Genomic DNA, 24287 nt, shown 5'->3' with positions numbered 1-24287 from the left:
GCTCTGCCAAAGTTGTGAATAACATAGAATTGAAAACTGTAATGCTTAAGAATGCAAATTCAATCAAGTACTTGAACTTCTTATGGATTATTAGTTTTCTTCCTCAAAGTTTTAGAGACACTAATGAATCCAACAAGCAACTGGTTTTTTGAAGTTCCTACTTAGTTAAGTTTGTTCTACAAGTTAGTTAAGTTTGTTCTACAAGTTTTATTATTTATTTTTTCTGAGCAAGTTTGTTTTAGTTGGTGTTTCATTTCTACAAGTTGTTAGCTTGGATTACTTGTTTCCTTATGGTTTCATGCAAGTTCCTACATTGTAGTGATTGCAGTAGGTTTCTCTCTTTATTGTTATTATCATTACTATTATTACTATTTTCTGTGGTTTTTACCCAAATTTTTTCCAATTATTATTGATCTTGTGATTAAAATGGCGAGAAATAATGACTGTTGCAGCAATGAAGCGGCTTCAGGACTTGGGTGTCTCATATTTCATTTTGGATCTCAGAGATAATCTCGGGGGACTAGTTCAGGTTACTTCACTACGTCTACTTTGGCTTTCTTGCTCTCTCTCTCTCCCTCTCTTGGGTAGAGGAAGCAGTTTTCAATCAACATTTTTCTCCTCATTATTCATAAAATGCTCTTGAGCTCACCGATGAAAATGCCCTTGATTGTGTGAATTGGCGGAAAAGGATTCCTGTAGCTGATCCCACCTTGTGGGATTTAAGGCTTGTTGTTGTTGTTGTTATTCCTAAAATGCTCTCAATCTAATTCCAACATTTATAAATCATGCATACACAAGTATTATAACAAAATAATTTTAATTTTAAATTTGTAATAGGTCTCTATAAACTCCCTATTATCTCCATGACTTCCACTCTTCACTAAAAGAAGTGAGTTTATGTTCCCACTGTCCACAGCTAGTGTGTGTAAATATACATATATGTATGTATGTATCTATGTTCAATAACTTAGTCCTTCATTTCCTGATTTTTCTTTTTTGGGTTTTCTACTTTGTTGTTTTCTGGTTGGTTAAATCATAGCGTGCGAATCAATGAATATTAGTGGATCAATTTCTGATTTGAGCCTCTACCTGCAAAACCATACACCTTTCTTCACAAATATCCCTTCCTTGAGAGAGGGGGGGGGGGGGGGGGTTAAGGTGCTGATTGCCAATGCAGGATGACCTAATATTGGAGAATCAGGCTACTTAGACTTAAATACATGGAATTGAAATTAGGTTCAGGAGGTTTATAGTGTAAATAGGAGGGACAATAAGAGGACATTGCTATAAAGGGCTTTCTGGCTGGAGCGAAAATAAAGAAAGAAAGATGTGCACTAGAGTTTATAGAAAGAGGTGAGAGAAATATGTCCTAGGGTAGCCCAATAGTGTCTCAGATGTGGCTCATGCCATCAACTAAATGCAGTGTATGCTGATAATTCTTCACCAAAAGTGGACGGTGGTCTCTGTGCTGCAAGCATGTTCATTGATATTATGAAATAATAGACCTGTTTATTAAGGCTCCTTGCAGTTAGATTTTTTGGTAAAATGAAGAAAATTTTTTTTAGAAACTAGGACAGACTCGTAAAAGCTAAAGTTGCAAATAAAACTGAACATAATTCCATGATAAGCATCTCTGGATGTAACCGATCCAACTCTATCTGCATCATTACCAAATAGCCCCTGAACATGTGATCTTTACAATTCCTTTTATTTTTTTTTTGGGTGAATGATAATGATTGGTCCACGTTCCGCATGAAATCATCCTGTAAAATGTGGGAGGTGATTTCCTTCAGTTTGTTATTGGTTACCGCAGGGGATTGTGCCATTTTTTCATCAATGTCAAGTGAACCCATTATGTGGCTTGAAATAAATGCTAATTACTGGAGAGTTTGCCTCTTGAATAACAATACCATACCATGGGTTTTCTTTTGTGCATTAATACATAGTTGCCAAATCATGATTCAAATTGTGAATCAGAATCCCATTTCCAGTAATCTAGAATTGAGAATTGAACAATTGCAAGATTTGGAACAAATTTCGAAAATCGAGTTAAAAATGACATGTATATAATAATATAGCTACAGCAAAGAAAATAGTAAAATGCATTAAATTTTAACATTAAAAAATCATATTTCATGTGTATGGCTGTATTATTATTTTTTTCACAAACAATAAAGAGTAAGGGGAGGAGTCAAGAATAATCAATAAAAAACTGAAATTATGTTTTTAAAGGGAAGGAATCATGAAGCAATAATAAAAAACTGAAATTTTGGTGTTTATCAACATTCAAAAATTCATATTTCATGCATATGCTTTAAGGGCGTTCCCGGGCCATAGGGCTCCCAGCTTTGCGAGGGTAAGGGGAGGGTCGTCACAATGTACGCAGCCTTACCCCTACTTTTATGTAGAGGCTGTTCATGCATATGCTTTCTCTAATTACAAAGATAAAAGTAATTTAAACGAAACTAATAAATAATTGTACAAATTACTAAAAGAACCAACCTTTAAATCTTACAGCGGAACGTGAGTATACCCACTTAACCAATCAGTGTTTTGCCCCTTGTTCTCAATGGAAAAACACTATACGATTCCAAGAGTGTAGAATGTTTTGTGAAGGCAACATAAGAGCCATAAAGTAAAAAGTTTTATTTTCTCCTTTTTCTCAGCATATAACTGACATAGAGAATGAATGGAAGGCAATCGCGTAAAAATAGCAATAAAAGACGGTGTTTTTTGGGTTTTAAAACCAATTGAGTCTTGATAGATATGATATGTCCACAATTGTGTGGAATGACCGATTCATGTTGATTTGTTAGATTTAGGTGTTGAATCGATAGATTCAGCAACAATTTGGTTGTTTTTGGTTCTTTAGAAAGATTTGAATTGACTTGGTGTGGAACTTGTTGAAGAATTGGTTAAATTGGAAGATCTAAGCACAACGATAGGTCTCTCCCACTCTATTTATAAAATATATCAAACACATAACAATGACCATTGTACCCCACAAACTCCTGCTTATGAACATAATAACGACACATAATATAATGCTAAATGACCAAAATAGCTGGTAACACTTCTTCTCAAGCTGGAGCATAGATGTCATATGCTCCTATGCTGTTACAAATGAATTTAACTTTAGCACTCTGCTAGGCTTTAATTCGTAAATCAACAAGTTGGAATTTAAACTTTACAGTAGTTGTAATGTGCTTTGTACAAGTTTCTCCAGAAGAAAATGACAATCAACTTCAATATGTTTTGTCTGCTCAAAGAAGATTGGGTTGTAGGCAATATGAATACTAACTCGATATGACACATCCACTCCTTAGACCAAGAATGTAGAAAACCAAGTTCTTCCAACATGTTCTTTAACTAAAGAGGTTCACATGTAGTGTGAGCTATGACGCTATACTTAAGACTCATCACTTGACTTGGCCACCATAGTTTGTTTCTTATTCTTCTAGGAAACCAAGTTACCACTAACAAAAATATAGTATGTGGTTGTGGGTTTTCTGGAAGGTGATCTAGCCCAATATGCATCTATATTCACTGAATATAAGGTGACCCCAATTGTGAAATGAGAGACCTCTATATACCCCTAAATATAGTGATCCCAATTGTGATATAAGAATAAGCAAGATAATTCAACTTTCTAACTAGTCTCTGGTATAGGCCGGGTCTGGCAATAGACCCATATTTGGCAATAACATAAGATCCATGGGTGTATTAATAGGTTTGGATCCCATTAGCCTAGCCTCATCTAGAAGTTCTTCCTTTGTGACAAAATAGTTCCCATATAAGATGTGGATACTTCTATACTCTAGAACTATTTCATTGGTCCCAAGTCTTTGGTTTGAAACTTAATTTGTTGAAAATGCTTTGGGCCTTGGATACCTTGAACATCATCCCCAGTGAGCACAATATCATCCACATACACAATAAGCTCCTATCATATGGAGTATGATAGATAAACTACATAGTGATTTACTACACACAATTGGAGGCCAAACTAAAGCACAACAACAATGAAACGAGCAAACTATGCGTTGGGAGAATGCTTTAGGCCATGAAATGATTTCTTGAGCCAACACATTTAGCCTTACACCCCCTGAACAACATACCCAGGTGGCTGCTCCATATAGACCTCCTCATGAAGATCACTATGTAGGAAGGCGTTGTTCCTATTACACTGATGCATAGGCCAGTGACACATTGTGGCTAAGGAGATGAGCAAACGTTTGGTGACGGGAGAATGTGTTTAAATAATCCAAATGATACACTTGAGCATATCCTTTAGTAAGGTGGGCCTTCAAACGAGCCACAAAACCATTAGGATAGGTTTTCATGGTATACTCTACGACATACACCCACACTTATTAGGAGGAAGATATGCCAATTACCAAGTATCATTATCCTATAGCACTCATCTCTTTAACCATTGCAGTACTCTATCTAGGATAAGGCTAAGACTTCAAAAAACAGATATAAGAATAGAAACAAAAGATAGATACTAACAAAACAATAATATGAGTGACAAGAAATCATAGCGAACAAAGTTAGAGATTGGATGCTGTGTAGAAATGCATTTAGCCTTTTGAATAGCAATGGGAGGATCAGCATCATGGAAAATGGGATTATTGGACTAGGAAACTAGAGGTGTAGCAATAGAAGTTGGAGGGGACTCTCCTCCCTTGAGCCACCGTTGTGTATACACTTGCAAATTAGGATAATCGAGGAGACGAGATGGACTCAAACTACATGAAAGTGCAGGTGGATGATTTGGTAGAGATAATAAGCTAGAATCAGGAAGATTAGGCAGTGGAAGGGACTCATTGAAGTTAGAAGCACCTCAGGACTCAAAATAGTATGGTGTAGATTCAAAGAAGGTATGATTTTGACATACACAAAAAATGATGCAGAGTAGGACTATAACAATGATATCTCTTTTGAATGCATGAGTAGCCCAAAAAAATTATATTTTATTGCATGAGGGTCCAACTTATCCATGTCGGGGGTTGTTGAACAAAGGACACACACTCGAATATACAAGGAGGTAAAGAGAACAAAGGAGCATTTGTGAAGAGAACAAGGCAGGAAATTTTACCACCAAGCATAGAGTGGCATTTTGTGATAAGAGAGCAGGCAGTGAGTACAACATCACTTCAAAACAATAAAAAGATAAAGTAAGGTACTAGTGACATCGAAGACATGTCTATTTTCCCTTTTTGCAATCCCATTTTGTTGTGGAGTGTGGGTATTGGATAATTGGTGGACTATACCAGACAGATTCATTAGTAGTGGACTGGCCATTGTAGTACTCCTTAGCATTCTCACAATGAAGTATCCGAATATGCAATCAAATTAGTCTTTGTTTCAGAAAAAAAGGCACAAAGATATGAAATAGCTCAAACCAATCTTTAATTAAATAAAGCCAAGTCATCCTTTCATAATCATCAACAAAAGTTATGAAATATTGGAAACCCAACTAGGAGCCCAAACATTAGAATGGACCAACATGAAAGGCCTTGCTACTCGTTTATTGACTTAGGAAGCACATGGAACATGATAATGCTTTTTGACAAGGTGACAAGATTCACTCAAAGACTAGACACTGAACTTAAAGTGGGAACTAATTTTTCCTAACTTTTTCAAATGAAGGATGACCAAGGTGAGAATGGATTTGGAGTGGTGTAGCAGCAGCAGTGCAATAGAAGGGGATAATAACTCCAAATGGCAAAGTCGAGCACCTTCACAACCTTCGCCAATCATCTTCCCTGTTCAAATCTTGAATGACAATAGAATTAAGAAAGAATGTGAATGAACAATTCATGATTTTGTAATCTTGCTAACTGACATAAGATTGAAGGGAAACTTGAAACATAAAAAACAGAAGAAATAAAACAGAGAAAGTGGGGTTTACTATCCTTATTCCCGTAACAGAACTAGTAGACTCATTAGCAAGGATAGCACGAAGTAAGCTTTAAGAATTTTGGTGATCGGGAAAGAAAATACTTATATTTTTCATATGATCAGTAGCGGTTGAATCTATGATCCAAGGACTAGTGTGAAAAAGATTGCATTAGGGATGTGTGGCGGTTTACTATGAAGATCCAAATACTGTTCAATCATATGACCTCCTTATCCGCAATGAGTACACTTGAGAGGGGTTGCTCTACCACATCCATCCTTTACCCATGACAAGTTAACCACCCTGAAAAATTCTATGACTACTTGGTTGAAAACCAAAATCACCTTGTGTGATGAAAGCAGCCTTCTCAAAGCGAGGGGTTGAAACACGAGCTGCAGGGGTTGAGGAATGTGTGTTAGAGGAAGCATGAGGGCATGAGAATAAACATTAGCAAAGGATGGAAACTCTGCGCTATGAAGGACCTGGAACAGGATTTTCTCAAACTCGGGTTCCAAAATTGCTAGGACAGGAAGAACTGTCAGGTGCTCCCTTTGCTATCTCCTAAGCATTGGTGGTTATGGGTCGCATGATATTAAGTTCCTCATGGATGCGCTTCATCTATGCAAATTACTCTGTGGCACTCCTATCTCCCTCGAATAAATGAAAGGACTCTTGGGATAGATTGTACATATGTGTAATGCTACTTAAATCTAAGAGTTTAGCATAATCCAAAATCTCCTTGCATACAAAGTAGTTGCAAGCAGATATGTGCAATCTGGGGTTCCATTGAGTTCCAATGCACATATTTCTTTCCATCCAACTTTTCAGTTGTTCTGTTATCTGTGTCAACGATGAAAGGAACATACTTTTGGATTCATGGACTCCATCCCCACACTCACAAATGAAACCAACAAAACGCAACGTTAATTGCCAGAACAACCGGAACAACTGTAAACAAGGTGAACAACTGAAACAACCACAAACAAGTCACAAACAAACAGAACACTGCCACAGCCCCAAGAAGCTAACACACGGACACTGCACAACCCCAAGAGGCTAACTGATGACCCTAATGATACCAAACAACCATTAACAAAGTGCCACAAGTGAATGATCGGAAAAGGTTGGATATTTGAACAAAATATATGACCAACAAATTGATATTATAGTATATAGAAGTATTTAAGACATTTTGGAGGAAATTGGAGCAAAAAGAGGTCGGAGGAACCTCCCACACCCTGGTGCGTGGGGTTGGAGCTGCCGGCTGTTGGCCGGTGCATGGGGGCACGTACGACTTCCTCTAGCAATGAAATTTCACAACTCTGTAGATTGGAAGGTTCTGTGCCTAGTTATGGGGTTGGTTTTGCAGAATCTGAAGGGGTTCTTGAGATTCTGAAAAGGCAGAAACCTCAAGGAAATTTTCCAGCCACTTGCTTAGTGTGCACCCTTTCGTCTAGTGCCTGCCTAGTTTGCTGTGCTGATGGCCTACCAAGCACTTGCGTGTTGCTACTGCCACAGAGTGCTTATTATCCTTACTGTTCTCTCCTCTGGGCCACCTTCCATTGCTCTCCATAAGCTATGGCAGCTTGCAACCACAGGGGCCCACCCTGCAAGGCCATTCTGATTTTAATGGTGCAGTTGATCCTCTTATAGTGGCGGGCTTGGGTGGAATGATTTGGTTTAGGGTTTGATCTGGCGGCAGCCATGCACTTAAGGGTTTAGGTGGATCTTGCTCTAATACCATGTTGAAGTTTTGGGTAAAAAGGAAGACCTAATCACAATGATAGGTCTCTTCTTTTAATTACTTATAATATACGTCAAGTGACCATAATATTCCAACTAACTCATGCTTACTAACATAACAATAGTACATATTAGTAATGCTAAATAACCAAAATAAACAGTAACAGAACTAATTCAAGTTGTACAACTTGAATTGCAAATGATAAGATTCTAACAACTATGGGTTGTATCGTTTGTAAACAACTAGAAGCATTTGGTGATCCAAATGGGATTTACATGGTGATCTTAATTGGAGGACTGGGTAATTCTCTTTGCTGCTTTTGTTGTGTTGTATTCTAATGATCAATGATTTTTTTTTTTAATATAAATAGTTTCTGGTAAATTAACAATTTATTGGAATGGAGAAGGAATAGCATAAAAAAGGAACATAACAGCCCACCCCAAACCTCTTCATGCTACCCCAACAAATCTTTTAATCAATAGAACAAAGTATGCCCAGCTACATGCCGCACTAATTCTGGCAGAAACATCGTTTTTGACCTCTCAACAAATTCAGACCTCCCTAAATTGTTATCCTTAAAATTCTGTAATTTCTTTCTGTTCATTCGTAATATGTAAGTGGGATTATCATGGTGATCTTAATTGGAGCAGGGGTAATTCTCATTGGTGCTTTTGGTGTGTTGTAGTCTAATAATCGAAGATTCTTTTTCCCTCTCTAGGTAAATAAACAATTTATCAGAACAGAGAATGATCGACATAAAATCGAACAAAATGGTCCATGCAGCCCCCCAAATCTCTTCATGCTACCCTAACAATCTTCAAACCATTTGGACAAAACCTTCACCACACTCCCCAATGCATTAATTCTGGTGGAAACATGACCTGCATATAATTTCATGCCTCCCTAAACTTTTGTTCCTGAAAATTCTGTAATTTCTGTGTGTCCAGTTGTAATCACAGCTGAAGAAAAACTAGCTTACAGCTGTGCCTCTGAATCACTTCTGCCCCTGCAATTAACCACTGTGCAATGACCACTACAGCCTACAAAGGAATTGTTTGTCAATACCTAACCAAACAAGCACCTCTACCCAAATAAACTACCTAGCCAAATAAGCACCTCTACCCAAATAAACCTTTTAACTTGAACACTCAAAGAAAAGAAAGCAGCATCTTCAGTTGCATTCAGTGGCTCGAATTGATAATGCCCCTGCTGCATACAATATTTTCTGTTAGTAGTAAGATATTTAATACAGAACTATGTGGAGTAACTACATCTTTGTTCCAAACGAAACACTTCTAGAATGCTAAAGCTGAAGGCTGTCTTATCCTCCCCCATGTTCTGACTGCTAGATTCACCTTTGAAATCCTGACCCCACTGAATTTTTTATTCATTCCTTTTTTGGAAAAGACAATGATCAAATATTCTTGTGCCTTGTATTTGATGTGCCATGGGATTATAAGATCAACAGCTTTCATCTTTTTGTTTTCTTCCCCCATCCTGCGGGCTCATGTGTGGCCCATTTTTAGAATGGATTATTATTATTATGTTAACTTTGATCAACCCCATTCTTTATCTGACTAGTGATTTGCAACAACCACAAATATTTTCTTTTTTCAGTATTCAAATGTTGTTCTTACCACTTCTTCACCTAACCATCAATCATAACATCAACTTGGGTATTTGATTTTTTTAAAAGATTGGATCTGTTCTATATTCTCCTTGAGCTGCAGAGAGAATAGGTGTTGGAAAGGACCTGCTTCACTTTCGCTCAATATACATTGTTATCCCACAGACTAATGGCTTAACTGCCTAAGCTTTTAAGTGTGATCTAACATTACCTCAGGGCTATGGTTGCCAGGAAGTCCTGGGTTTGTTTCTTGTCCAAGTTTATCACTTGTTTAAAAGTTTAGCTTAGTCCCATAATGGATGCTATTCACTGTTTGTTTACCTATCCATCAGAGTTGCAAGTCCAGGCAATTTTTAAGGCTTGATATGTGTTGTTACTTGTTATCCCATGAGGGCAGGCCTTGGATCAATGGTAAGGTTGCTCCTTTGTGACCAGTTGGTCATGGGTTCAAGTCCAAGGAAACAGCCTCTTTGCATAAAAGCAGGGATAAGGCTGCGTACACTGACGACTCTCCACCATCCTTGCAAAGCGGGGAGCCTTCTGGCCTAGGGACACCCCTTTTATGTGTCGTTAGCTGGTAACCTGAGATCTTAAGCTTTTAAGTCGAGTGGTAATCTTGCACAGTTCAATGTTTGCAGGCACATGCTTGCATAGAAATGCACGCGTGCGCCTGGATGATGGGCAACATTCATATAGTTAGAGGAATATACATGCATGCTACTAGCAGGGAAAAATGTGTTCAGGGAAAAAAAATTTGCTGTTTCTATTTTTCTGATTGTTTACAGTAGGATGTTTTGTGTTTTCTCGAATTATGCATCCGTTGTGTCCCTTTACTTCTCTTCTTTGAATTGTGTTCTTGCATAATTAAAGATTAAAAATGTATCTATAATGTTCTCAGTTTTAACATATTGTTTAAAAATTGTGTAAATGAGTTTTTTTTTTTTAATTATCAGGCTGGAATTGAAATTGCAAAGCTCTTTCTGAATAAAGGAGAGACGGTATGTGAATATGCAAGATTTTAATATTTGTGACGCATTCTGTTTGCCAATATTTTTTTCCTCCCATTTTGTTGTGTCTTGGGAGCCAAATGTGCGTGTGTTTTTAAATAAATTTTTAAAGTTGTGTCCAAAGTTGTAGGGATGATAAAACCATGTTTCTAAAACCTGGACCAGACTAGTCGGTCCAACAGGACGTGATTGGAATAGGGTACAAGTTTGGTATGGTTAGCACCCAAAAACTGGATTTTTGATGATCAGGTATTGACCTGAGCGACCTGATCAGAACCAGCGAAAACCTGCTTGGACCTGGATCATTGGTGGGTCATCCTCTACCCCACACAAAATAATGCGCAAGTTGCTGCTAGTGAGCATCAAACTTGAGACCTTGAGTACACAATGTCTTGAGTTACCACATAACCTACCATTTTTGGTGGTTCAAGTTACCATGTAAATTGTCAGCATGTGTAATAAGTAACGCACTTAGACACCTGCTTTATTGAGTTTTTAATTGATAATTTTACTCTTTTCTCTGATTTCAATACTTTCTATGGAGCCTGCAACAGCAATAATTGAAAAAACAACTAACTGTAGACAATGCAAATGAATCAACCATGGTTCTAAAAAGTTTTTAGTTGGATCATACTCTTATCAATGCCTTACCTGTTTTCATGTTCGGAATGGGAATCTTATTTGGTTCTGGGTGAGGCGGTTTGGGTGGATGAGGTTTCATTGGAATCTTTGGTTCTTTGTCTTCTTATACTTTTTTCCATGTGTAATGCACCAATTTAATGCTTTTTATTCTTTTGAGGGGGGTTCTCTTTCTTGGGATTTTCATTTTTTTTAATCAATGAGAGAGAGGTTGATGATTTAATCATTTTGTTAAGGTGTTGGAATCCTTGTTCCTTGAATGGGGAGTGATTCAAGGATTTCGTTCGCGGATTTTTTTGTCTCTTTCTCTACAAAATTCTCACTCCCAATCCTTGCCAAGTTCATGCCCTTATTTTCCCTTGAACCATTTTATCTAGATGGCTAAGGCTCCTCTTAAAATCAAGGCTTTTATGTGGATTGTGGCTCTTAATAGGCTTAATACCAATTATTTGTTGTAGGTGAGGAGGCCTTTCAAGGCTATCAGTCTCAATATTTGTATGATGTCTTTGGAGATGTGTGATTTTTACTTTGTTTTGGATGATGTGGATTGAGAAAATGCAAGGATTTTTTAAAGATAAGACAAGTCCCTTGTTCTTTGGTATAAAGCTTTTTTTTTTTTTGGCTTCTTTTTGGGCACATTCTTGGATTTCTTTTCTCAATGCATTTTGTTATTAGATATCTAGTGGGATTGGAAAGGGGCTCTCATCTAATTGTTTTTTTTTTTTCCTATTGTTGTTTATGCATTTATGAGATTACTTATCCTCTGCCATTTGTAATTTTCGCTCTTTTCTCTTTATGAATTTCTTTTTCCATCCAAAAAATAGAAAAGAATCGTAATAATAATAATAATAATAATCATAATATTATTATTATTATTATTATTATTATTTATTATTATTATTATAAGTTTCATGAATCTGTTTGAGTTCTCTGTTTGCTTGTTTATTTTGTTTTCGTTCTTGGGACTTTCACTTTGGAAAGGGTTTTAAATGATAGAGAGGTGGAGGAGCTGTCTTCTTTACTCATTGTACTGGAGGAGGCTGCCATATTTTCAGTAGAAGTAATGGTAGAGTTTGATCTTCCGATTCATTAGGGGATTATTTTGTGTAGATCTTTGTTCCCTTATCTAGAGGTTGATGTGGGTTTTCCTCTCTATCAGGGTATTTGGAGGCTATGTTCTCATAGAAAGGCACTTGCTTGGCTGGTGGCCCTGGCCCCTGAATAGAGTACACCAACAATGTGCTGCAGAGTATGAGGCCTTCCAAAGTTCTTTCTTCCGATATGTGTCACTGTCACATGTGTGGAATTAGTTCAGGGGATGCATCACATTGCATTAATTGTTCATTTGCTTGGAACTTGTGGAATACTTGTTTTGGGGTTCTTGGTGAAATGTGGGTTTTCAAAGACCTGTTGACTATTTCTTTTTACTTGTTTTCGGAAAGGCAAGGATGTTTGAAGGTTGTGGGGGTGTTGCTGTGTTTTGAGGAATTTGGCTGGTAAGAGATTGTCTATGGGACTTCTTTGGGACAGGATATGGTACTTGGCTTCGCTTTGGGTTTATACAGCAGGCTGTTTTAAGGGCTCATATGAGACTGGGGGGTTTTATTAAGTTGACTTAGTTTTATTTTCTCCATTTCCTTGAGTGAGGTCAATTTTCTTGAGTGAGGACTTTTTGTTCTCTCTCTCTCTCTCTCTCTCTCTCTCTCTCTCAATAAAGCTTCTTTTTTCTTTTTTCTATGAAAAATAATAAGTTCCATGAATATTTTAGAAAAATAGAAAATGTTCAAAATTTACCAAAATTTTGGGTATTGATTGTTTTCTTATTGTATTTAATAGTGTTAATATATATATATTGTTGGAAATATACTTGAAATATTTAATAATAAAATCAATATTAAATAACCTTGATCAGGCCTTCATACCTTCTTAAGAGTCTTTTGTCCTTACCATGAAGGAACCAAAATGTTTCCAGTGGTGCTTTGACTAGCAGGATGTCCCCAATTTCAAATTGTTGTGGTCATCTCCCTCTTTCTGCCCATTTCTTCATATGCTTTGAAGCTTTTTCCAACTGAGCTCGAGTTACTTTAATATTTTGCATCCAATTCTTTGTAAATTGGTTTGCCTTCGAGCAATTCCTGCTGTATGGGCATTGATGGTATGTGGAAGAGTCGGCTGTTGAACTGTTACAATCTCAAAGGGACTTTTATTAGTTGATGCTGATTTTATGGAATTAAAACAAAATTTTGCTTTATCCAATAGTGAAATCCAATTTTTCTGATTAGCGTTAATAAAATGTTGCAAGTATTCTTTCAACAACCCATTAAAATATTCATGGAACTATTTGGTTCATCTCCTTTAACAACACGGACTTGATGGTACCTTGATCTCAAATCCAGCTTGGTAAAATATTTAGTGGAGCTCAACTGGTTGAAAAGTTCTGCAATCAAGGGAATGGGGTACTTATTCCGAACCGTCACCTTACTCAAGGCTTGATGGTCCACGTACAAGAGGAGGCTCCCATCCTATTTCTTCTGGAACAACACTAGGGCTCCAAAGGGTGCTTTAGAAGGTTGAATAAACCCTACTTCCGCTATTTATTCTGGAATGGCACTGGGGCTCCAAAGGGTGCCTTATAGGGTCGAATAACCTTGCTTCCAGTAACTCATTTAGTTGCCTTCGAAGTTTTACTAGTTTAGGCAGTGCCAGTAGGGGCGTACAAATTTACCGAAAATTGAAAAATCAGACCGAAATTGAAACTGTTTACATTTCAGTTCGGTGTTTCAATTTCAGTTTCACAAGAATACGAACCGGAAAAACCGGAAAGCCAATTATAATATGAAAATAATTGATATTTATCAATATATATATATATACACAAACATGTTCTTACATGAATACATGACAAGATAATTTTTAATAATGGTGAAAATATGTAGCTTTGGCTGCATTTGTAGAGAAGTAAAACACCTCCTCAAGTTTATTCTCTCGATGCGGGACAAGGAGCAGTGCTGCAGCAATGCGCTGGCTTTGGTTAATAGTTACGTTGAGCAGGTGGTGGGAACTGATGACTACTGAAGGATCCAATGTACGTGCATGCATGGAGGTTTGTGCGTATGATTTAGTAATCAAATCAAATGGGCTATGGGTAGGTTGATATAATATTTATAATATATATATATTTAATGAGAGAGAGCACTGAGAAGAGTTGGCCATGGGGTGTATTGTTGGGAACCAATTGTCCCACATTGACTGGAGGAAGAAGGAAAGATCCTTCCCCCTCTTGTAAAAAAGGGATTTTGTCTACACTGAGAAGCATTCCAGCCCAGTGTTCAACAACAGTGGATCCAACTTGGTAGTTTAATTAATTAGCTGGGCTAACTATCAAAAGCCTATTTCGATTGGGCAATAAAATTATTTGTTATTGGCTAGGCCTGTCAATTTAGCTGATGGGTTAAGTTGGTTGCTGAAGCTGATTTCTTTTGGGCATTGAACAAAAATAATTTGGGCCTCCCTTCAGTTGAGCCAATAGGATTATAAAAAACTTTGTAATAATCGAAAATAGCTGAATTGAACTGAAAAAATTCTGTCTATGGTTAGACTGAACCGTTGGTGTGCTGTTTGGTTATCGGTCTTGCCCAAAACCGAACCGAAAAGAACTGATTGCACCCTTAGTGCCATATGTAAGGGACTTTGGTAGGTAATTTTACCCTAGGCAGGAGTTCAATCTCATGGTCTTCTTGTCATTGAGGCGGTAGTACCTTGGTTAGACATCTTTGAATTCTTCAAGGACTTCCTTGATTCTAGTTGAACACTAACCCAGGTTCTTCACTGCTGGGTCTACTGGTAACATAAAAAATGAAGATTCTCTTTTCTTCAACTAAGAGCAACTTCTTTTCATTTATAGCTCTACGGGCCACTAGCACTGTATAGGGTGCATCCCCCATCATCAAGTGGCAGTTTGCAGTGGGCATCGGAATTGCTGAAGTCATCTTAAGAAAATCAATCCCCAATACTATGTTGAAATCATCGAGGGGTGCCACAGTGAAGTTTAGTAGTTTACCCTTTTGGACGAAGGACCCATCTGGCATGCTTTCTTCGAAGAAACACCTACTATGGTCAACGCTTTAGAATTCATTCCCTTAGGTTTTTAATCCGTCGAGCTACTGTGTCAGCAATGAAGTTGTGAGTGACACCTCTTTCTATCATTGCCTTGGTATTCTTTCCTTTAGGGCCAGGTCAACATACATTAGCCCCTTGTCTTGTGATTTACTAACACTCGCTTGGTGTTCAAGGACCTTTAAAAATCTTAAGGCCCCCATCGTATCCTGATTTCTCTTTATGTTCTCTGTCGTGGTTTTTGTTCCATCTCTTAGGGCCTTCAAAGCATTTAAGGCCTTCCATTTAGGACACTTTGCTACCTAGTGAGGTACTTTGCAAAGCAAACAAGAGATAGGCGGTCGATTTTCCCGGTCACTGTGTATTTGCCCCTTAAGTCCCTAGATGAGAAGGATCTTCTATCTCTTCCAAGGTTAGCAATCCCTTTGTCCCCTCCTTTGCTAGGAGGCCTTTTCATCTTGTTCGATCTTTGCTCATTAGAGAAAGTGAGCCTTTTCTCTTCATATGGCGTTCAGAGTAGTCATTTAGACGTTTCGTGGTAACAAGAGTAGAGGGAAGGTCACAGACTCCTTGTTGTCGCAGATCATTTTTAGGCTTGTGTCCACGTAAAAATTGAAACAATCTATTAGACTTAGTCATGTCATTGATCTGAAGCATCAACGCCTGAAATCCTCAAATGTATTCTTGGATCGAGCTTGTCTTTTGTAGATCATACGCCAGGTAGCTAGCCATATACTTAACATTTTCTGGATAAATTGTCTTTAGGACCTAATTTAATTCTTCCAAAGTGCTGATGGTACAACGATTGTTTAGGATATCTTCACATTTGGTCCTCCACCACAGGTTTGCATCGTCCACAAGGAATATTGTGGCAAGTGCCACTTTGCCCTCCTCCAATTCGACTCGAGAACACTTTAAACAATGTTCCAAGTTGAAAATGAAGTTGTCCAACTCCTTGGCATCATGAGCCCCACCATACGATTTAGGGTCTGATTATTTTAGCTAGGTCCCTTCTAGCATCTATGGATCTACTGAGGATCTCTTAGACATTTGGGCCACTACATTCAACTTGGTATTGACCTCTTGCATTTGGTTATGGAATTGATCCATTGTGCTTTGAAACTTTCCTATTTCTTCTAGCTCCCCTTTGAAGGAGCTAATGGACTCCTTCACATGATCTGCATGCATATAAAAATTCTCATTAAGCTCCCGAAAGGAGGCCTTAAGCTCTATTGGCCCTCCCGTTTGGGAAGATAGTGATGGCACCACACCTTCTATCTATTTCAGCCTATCTTCAAAGGCTTTCAATTGTTCAAGATTCCTATGGAAAGCCTTAAGCTCTCTTGGCCCATTCTCTAGGGATTTTACGTGTGGAATAAGTTTCCCTAGATCCACAATTTTTTCCTCAAATTCAAATGCACAATAAAGGATCCCTTTAGTGGTTTTTTGGGCAGCCTCAAGCTTTGTTGGCATGCCCTTCTCTTTCGGAAATTTCACCACAAACACTTGGAGCTCAAAGAAAGAGTCTTTAGGGTTTCTAGTTTGGCAACTCTTGCCTCAAGTGTTTCAATATGCTTTATCTTAACGAACTTGGAGGTTCTTTGTTTACCACTCATGTTGATTGACTATTGTGCTTTGATACCGTCATGGAACCGCAAGAGTTAACACCTATGAGGGCCGCACAACACTCGTTCAGAATCCTTTCTCATTCGAGTTAGCCAAAGGTTAAATGCTCATGCTTGCAGGCACAAGAATCACATCAGTCTCTCAACAAGAGTAGTAACACGAGAGTGAAATGAAAAATCATAGTTTATATAAGCAGGGGTTAACCTCACAAAAGGCATCCATACACAAATAAAGTACAACAACAGCAACAACAAAAAACCTAAGCCTTAAGTCCCACTAGGTGGGGTCGGCTATATGAGTCCTTTCTGCCAATTTATGCAATCATGGACCATTTCTTAGATTCTGGTATATTAAATCCGTATTCACTATCTTATTCCAAGTTGTTTTAGGTTTACCCATACTCCTTCTACTGACCCCCACAGTAACTAACTCACTCTTCCTCATTGGCGCACTATGTGGCCTACATTGCAAGTGTCCATGCTATCTAAGTTGTACCTAGCTTATCTTTACTATAGGAGCTACACCTAACTTATTGCAAATATGTTCATTCCTTAATTTATTTTTCCGTGTTGTACCACTCATTCATCTAAGCTTTCTCATCTCGACAACTTTTACTTTTTGGATATTCTGTTTCTTCGTCGCCCAACATTTTGATCCATATAACATAGCTAGTCTTTTAGCCATCAACTAAAACTTCCCTTTTAATTTTAAGGGTATTCTACGATCACAAAGCACACTAAGCACTTCTCGATTTTACCGAACTTGTTTTAACTCTATGCATTACATTATTTTCAATTTCTCTTTTAGCTTGCATAATAGATCCATGGTATCGAAATCTACTAGTGCTATTTATTTCTTCATCATCAAGTTTAACTTTGTAATATTCCTCCTACCATTATTGAAATTACATTTCCTATATTTTATCTTATTTCTACTTGTCTTAAAGCCTCTAGATTCCAAAGTTTCTCTTCATAATTCTAACTTAGCCTCTACTCTACCCCTAATTTCATCAATCAATATAATATTATCTACAAACAACATATACCATGTAATCTCACTTTGAATACTCTTTGTCAATTGTCCATCACTAAAGCAAAAAGATTAGGGCTCAAGGCAGATCCTTGATGTACACCTATGGTGATTGGAAATTATCTAATTTCTCCCTCTATAGTCCTTACACTAGCCATTACTCCATCGTTCCTTAGTGACATCAGTATACCTCCTACATACACCCTTTTTTTCTAAAACCCATCATAGAACTTCCATAGATACCCTATCATATGCTTTCTCTAGATCAATAAATGCCATATGCAAGTCCCTTTTTTTTCCCTAAATTTTTCCATTAATCTTCTTAAAAGATATATAGCTTCTGTGGTAGATCTCCTAGGCATAAAATCAAATTAATTTTCTTAGACCTTCGTTTCTAGCCTTAATCTTTGCTCAACTACCATTTCCCATAATTTCATCATATGACTCAAAAGTTTAATTCCACTATAGTTGTTACAAGTTTGCATATCTCCTTTATTTTATTTTTGTATATAGGTATTAAAGTGTTTTTCCTCTATTCATCTGACATTTTCTTAGTTTTTATAATTGTATTAAATAAATTAGTTAACCATATAATTCCATTATCACCTAAGCATTTCCAAACTTCAATTGGGATGTTATTCGGTCCTATAACTTTCCCATTTTTCATCTTTTTTAGTGCAAAATTAACTTCGTTAACTCTAATTTTGCGAATAAACCTCATATTTTTAGTCTTTTCCTCATTTGTCAAATCTAAGTTTAAGCTTTCTATTTGGTTTTCATTAAACAACTTATTAAAGTAACTTCGCCATCTTTCTTTTATGTCCTCGTCCTTAACCAAAGCAATATCATCCTCACTTTTTATATATTTTATATTTCCTAAGTCCTTATCCTTCCTTTCTCTAGCTTTAGCAAGTTTAAATATATCTTTTTCCCCTTCTTTTGTATCTAATCTATCATGCAAACTATTAAATGGTCCGTATTTAGCTTTAGTAATAGCCTTTTTTGCATCTTTTCTCGCTTTTTATATTTTTCAAAGCTATTAATGTTTTTACATTTTTGCCACATTTTATACCAAATTCTTTTTGTCTTTACGACTTTGTGGACATCTTTATTCCACTACCAACTTTCTTTGCTATTCGAGAATCTTCCCCTTAATTTGCCTACAATCTCTTTTGCTATCTTTTTAATAGATCTAGCTATTCTACCCTAAAGAGTATTTGTATCTATCCCATCCTTTATAGTTTAATCCTCATCTTTGATCAGTTTATCTTTAAATTTTATTATATTTTCTCCTTTTAGGTTTCACCACCTAGTTCTCTTACACTGATATATTTTATTATTTTTCTTTCGTTTTTTAATACATATATCTAACATTAAGACTCTATGTTGCGTGGTTACACTTTCACTTGGAATAATTTTACAATCATTGTATGATAAATGATTTACCCTCCTAATTAAAAAAAAAATCTATTTAACTTCTATTTTGTCTACTTTTAAAGGTTATTAAGTGTTCTCTCTTCTTAAAGCAAGTATTCATTATACTAAAATCATATGATATAGTGAAGTCTAAGATCATCTCCCCAGGCTCATTTTTGTCCCCATATCCATATCCTCTATGTATTCTCTTATAACTTTTATTATCCCTTCCAACATTTTTATATCTTCTCGTATAAATATTTCCTCAGTCCTTGGTATGCCTTGTATCCATACCTTCCCAAAATTGTCTCTTAAGATTTTGTGCTAATCCTACTTGAAGAGCATAAGCACTAATGATATTTATTATCGCTTGGCCTAATACCATCTTGATTTTTATTAGTTGATTGCCTATTCCATTTACATTGACAATGATATCTTTTAAGTATTTGTCTACATTAATTTCTAGTGTACCAAAGTTTAAATCCTGATTTATCAATTTCTATAGCTTTCTCCTCCATCCACTTAGTTTCTTGAAGGAAAATTTATTAATTTTTCTTCTAATCATGTGTCCACAATTTCCATGCTTTTACCTATAAGTGCCCTTATATTCCAAGTTTCTAATCTAATCCTAATTTCTTGAACTAACTTCTTTATCTGCCCACGCCCATAATGATGCAAGAACCCTCTCATATTTGACACTGTACTTAGGTGCCAACATGGCGCGTTGCTTCGGGATGATGACCTAGCTCACCCTCGTCCACTTTTTGCTACACTCGAGTGGTACAAGTGCAACACATCGTTCGTAGGGGACGACCTAGCAAATATTCTGTAAGGATTCATATCATAGTGATCTGACAAATTTTACGCTGGTTGTTAGCTACCTAACGCAATCCTCCTCCTTCAACCAGGCCTGAGACCGGTTGTGTGCGAAATAATTAGGACATTAATTGTATCACAGGCGGAGTTATCCATACACAAGTAAAGTGCACCACATTTTAACACAGTAAAACACAATGAAAATAGTGTGAATTTTTCTTATTTAATCAACAAGGTAATTGTTCAAAGCATTAATAAAAACAATTCATTTATCATTATAAATCCCTAGAGAGTAATACATGGAGTCCTTGTCTCCCCCTTGTTATCCCATTACATTGTCATCCCCTAACATCCTAATTCACCCTTACTAAATGAGGCCATAAATGAGCCTAATCCAAGCCTATGAAATGAACCCAAGTGCTCAACCAAACCTGTAACCTAGTGGAGTACTTGTGAGGAGTGAATTAGTTACTGTTCCTGGCATGAAAAATTGTAGGGGTAGACCTAAAATAACTTGAAATGAGGTAGTGAGGAAGGATTTAATAGCCCTTAATCTACTAGAGAAAAACAATCTCAATTGGGTGAATTGACGGAAAAGGATTCATGTAGCTGACCCCACCTAGTAGGACTTATGGCTTCTTCTTGTTGTTTTATCTGATAGATAAGTTCTCTTTTGAGTTTTCCCTTCTCTCTTATTTTGATGATATTTTCATCACTGCCCCCTATTTCAATAGATAATGCATGTATTCTGTATTCTTTCTATTAGAGACTGAATAAATCCAAAATATTAATTGCATTAGAGTTCATATGTCATCAATATTTTGCTTCCAAATTCCAATTTCTGCTGTAAATAGTATTGGATATAGAATTAGGATGATTGACATTAATTGTACACTTTTTAAGTTCCACTTCACTACTATTTTAATTTGGTGTTTTATTCTGTATACTGTTCTGTACAGGTGATTTATACTGTTGGAAGGGATCCTCAGTACCAAAAAGCAATTGTTGCAGAAGCCACACCTTTGGTTACAGCTCCCCTCATTGTACTGACCTCTTTTACCCATGTGGTGTTAACAATGAGTACTTACTGTTTGATTTTAATGCTATATCGGAAATTCAGGCCTTTGATCGTATAAGTCTAGGAATTCTTTTAGGTAAATAGTGTGGCTGTGATTTTGGAAATGTATGGGTGATAGTGTTGCACCTACAAGTTTTCTGATGGATAACCTCCTAAAATCTGAATGGTGTTGCAACCATGAATCTAAGCTAGGCGTCAGCGTCTAACAGAATTTAAGGCAGACATTATTTGCTTGTTGTATTTCCTTCATAAAGACAAGGCAAACTATCCATGAGCATCCAAAAGTTTTTGAACGATCAAATGTATCTACTAGATATCTTGTTTTTCTTCAGATTGCATTTTAACATGAACTGAAATTTTGTCAGTGTAACACAGAACTAAGGAAGAAGTGAGAACTTCCTTGTTACATTGCATGTATATTTTCTTTCATGACGTGAGAACAATAGATGCTACTTGATGTGGGTCAAAAAAGATGTGCTTTTTGAGTTTATCGGAAAGAGCCTCAGCTAGCCCAACAAAATCCTTCGCTCAAGTTTGATAGGTGTGCCATTCCAAATAAGCCTAGTCAACCTGAGTTTTGAATTGTTTGAGCCTTGCATGTCAAAGTTAAATCAGGTTTTGAGCCTAGGTTGTAACTTTTCCCCAGCTTCCCTTAGGCCCCTGGCACAGAAGGTTGGGAATGGAAATTAATCCACGAACTTCTTTAAAACCCAATTAAACTAAGCTTGGGGTGAAAAGGATAGCCTGGGAAATGAGGCTTATGCTGATGCTGAGGGTCAGGTTATTATATAACTGAACAAGCATGGACTAAAGGAGTCTCGGTTGCCTGAGCAGCTTGGTTCGTTGGCAGGCATCAAATTTGATTGTGGTTTGGTCTGTCCAACCTGGATGTAACTGTGCTCAATGCTCGTTCTTGAAGTTGACTTGCATTAAGACTTTGATTGTACCATATCAAACTGTTATTTTTGGCCTGAAATCTTCTAGCTTATAAATTTCAAAAACTAGATAATTATGGCAAAGCTTTTTGATAGCCTGGATTTGTCTCGAGGCTAATCACTCAATTAATCACTTCCATTGCAGGTTTTAGTGAACGGCAGAACTGCTAGTGCTAGTGAAATAGTGAGTATATTGGTTTTATCACTTTGTGGGGTGTGTATTTATAAGAATATAGTATCATGAACAGTGGTTCTGACTGCAGGTTGCTGGTGCACTTCATGATAACTGTAGAGCTGTTCTTGTTGGGGAGAGAACTTTTGGCAAGGTCTGATTAACTTGTGCTGCTGAACTGATTAGTGACAATTCTTCACCTTTTCATTTTTCTGTATGGCATGCTTTTAGATAAGATGGCTATCTTGATGACTCCTTCTGAGAGATCATTATATTTACAGATTTTCCAGCAATTATCAATTCTAGACTTCCATTTTTTAGGTTCCTTATTGGTTGTGGCAATTACGAAGTTACTTGTTTTCAAGGGTCAAGTGAATCTTATAACAGGGCAATGTCCCAACTTCGAAGGTTCATAATAATTGAAATATCTGGAGAGTTTCATGGATATGAAGATTTGTGGTTCAGTAAGAACTGAGACGTAGGGATAGTATGGGAAATTTGTGATCTTTATTGGTAAATTTAATCATAAATTATCTTTAGCAGGGTCTGATCCAATCTGTATTTGAACTTCATGATGGATCTGGCATGGTTGTCACTGTTGGGAAGTATGTCACACCCAACCATATGGATATAAATGGCAATGGGATAGAACCAGATTTTGAGAATTTCCCAGGTAATAGATCTGCTGTCTTTTGCAAGAAATGGATATAGATTCCATTTTATTTAAAGGATCTTGTAAGTTGTTATTTCAGCTTGGAATGAAGTTGCAAAGCATATCTCACAGTGCAACATGCTGCGTCAAGGATAAAATGTAGGTTCAGCGCCTTCCTAGTTTCCTTTTTTTCCCCCTTTTAGTGATTGTTTCTACTAATGGTTAACAATGCTCTTGCCTTTTGTTTTATCATGTAGTGTTTCTTGAAACTTTGCCTGTGCAAATGGAAGTTTGTTGTGGCATATTGATCTTCTTGCTTGAGGTTCTTCTGCCACATGAAATAATGTAATTGAACTTTCAGCTCAAGTAAGCAGACCAGTTCGCCTTCTTATTTATTTATTTATCTCTCTCTCTCTCTCTCTCTCTCTCTCTCTCTCTCTCTATTATCGCTGGACAGACTAAATTTCTCACGGAATTTTGGGGTGTTACTGATTTCATTTATCAACATGACATCATTGATTCAGAAACAACAAGAGTCATGCTATGCCTCGGATGCAATGGAGATGAGAAACATAAAGTACTCAAAAAGAAAAATTGTGGGGGGTGGGGGTGGGAGTATAGGACATTGAATGCTTGCTGGAAAATAATGTTTGCATTAAGAAAGTTAGTTACTGTAAATTTATTCTAAGGTTGTGTTTTATTTTCTCAAATACATTATTATTCGCTATAAGCATATTTGGCTGATTGTAAAGAACCCTCGAGCTTTAGTTATGCGATTCAGTGCTTACCAAATTCTGTAGAGCGGTAATTAAGTTAAGAGTCATATTTACTTATACAAAACAAAGAAGGGTGTTATTTGTTTATTTACTTTTTGGTATTATTTACTTGTATATATCTGACATCTACCTTCTGGATTAATAAGCACTGTAAAACAGCCCCCCAAATACAATTGTTGTAATTTGTAAATTTAAAGTTGGAGAAAAGAAAGAAAGGAGAATAAGAGAATAAGAGAGGAGAGAACATAATTAACACTTCACCTCAAGTTGGACTCGTATAAATATCAATTGATATAAACCTATTATTACTACTAGGCAAAGGTTCCATACTGTTACTACTAGAAAAAGGTAGGCTGAAATAAAACATTGGGAAAATATTGCCTAATTAATCCTGAGATTTCATAGGTAGAATTCTTAAGACCTACTTCAACACAACATCGCTCACAAGATGATACTCAAGTTCAATGTATCTTGTCTCATAAAACATTGGGAAATAGTATGTTATGGCAGTTTGATTGTCATAAAACATATCCATGGCTTCTTTACCGAGAATTAATCTATTAACACCTCAACCAAATAAGCTCAGAGACACTATAAGCCATAGTGTTGCATTTTTCTTCAGTTGTGTTGCATTTTTCTTCAATTGTGAAGTTGTTTCCTGTTATACCACATAACAAGATTACTTCCTATAAATATATAGTATTCAATAGTAGACCTTTGAAAATCAACTGAGCCAAACTAATTTACCC

At 36.8% G+C, this 24287-nt stretch overlaps 1 protein-coding gene across 3 annotated transcripts in view; it reads left to right on the top strand.

Annotated features, from left to right (window-relative positions):
* LOC131145097 (carboxyl-terminal-processing peptidase 1, chloroplastic) overlaps positions 1 to 23625 on the top strand; it is a 51939-nt gene extending 28314 nt beyond the window's left edge. For 2 of the 3 annotated variants that reach the window (XM_058094173.1, XM_058094174.1), the window contains exons 6-14: positions 453 to 529; positions 10230 to 10274; positions 20885 to 20968; positions 22084 to 22122; positions 22202 to 22264; positions 22654 to 22783; positions 22863 to 22921; positions 23020 to 23128; positions 23287 to 23625. In XM_058094173.1, coding sequence (XP_057950156.1) covers positions 453 to 529; positions 10230 to 10274; positions 20885 to 20968; positions 22084 to 22122; positions 22202 to 22264; positions 22654 to 22783; positions 22863 to 22918 — 494 coding nt within the window. In that variant the 3' untranslated portion in view covers positions 22919 to 22921; positions 23020 to 23128; positions 23287 to 23625. The remainder of the gene's footprint in view (positions 1 to 452; positions 530 to 10229; positions 10275 to 20884; positions 20969 to 22083; positions 22123 to 22201; positions 22265 to 22653; positions 22784 to 22862; positions 22922 to 23019; positions 23129 to 23286) is intronic. The other variant, XM_058094175.1, reaches the window with a different exon arrangement.
* The last annotated feature ends 662 nt before the right edge of the window (positions 23626 to 24287 follow it).

This window comes from Malania oleifera, chromosome 12 (genome assembly GCF_029873635.1).
Source record: "Malania oleifera isolate guangnan ecotype guangnan chromosome 12, ASM2987363v1, whole genome shotgun sequence".
NCBI lineage: Eukaryota > Viridiplantae > Streptophyta > Magnoliopsida > Santalales > Ximeniaceae > Malania > Malania oleifera.
The sequence above is the reverse complement of the archived record's forward strand: the minus strand, read 5'-3'. Positions and strand labels throughout refer to the sequence as shown.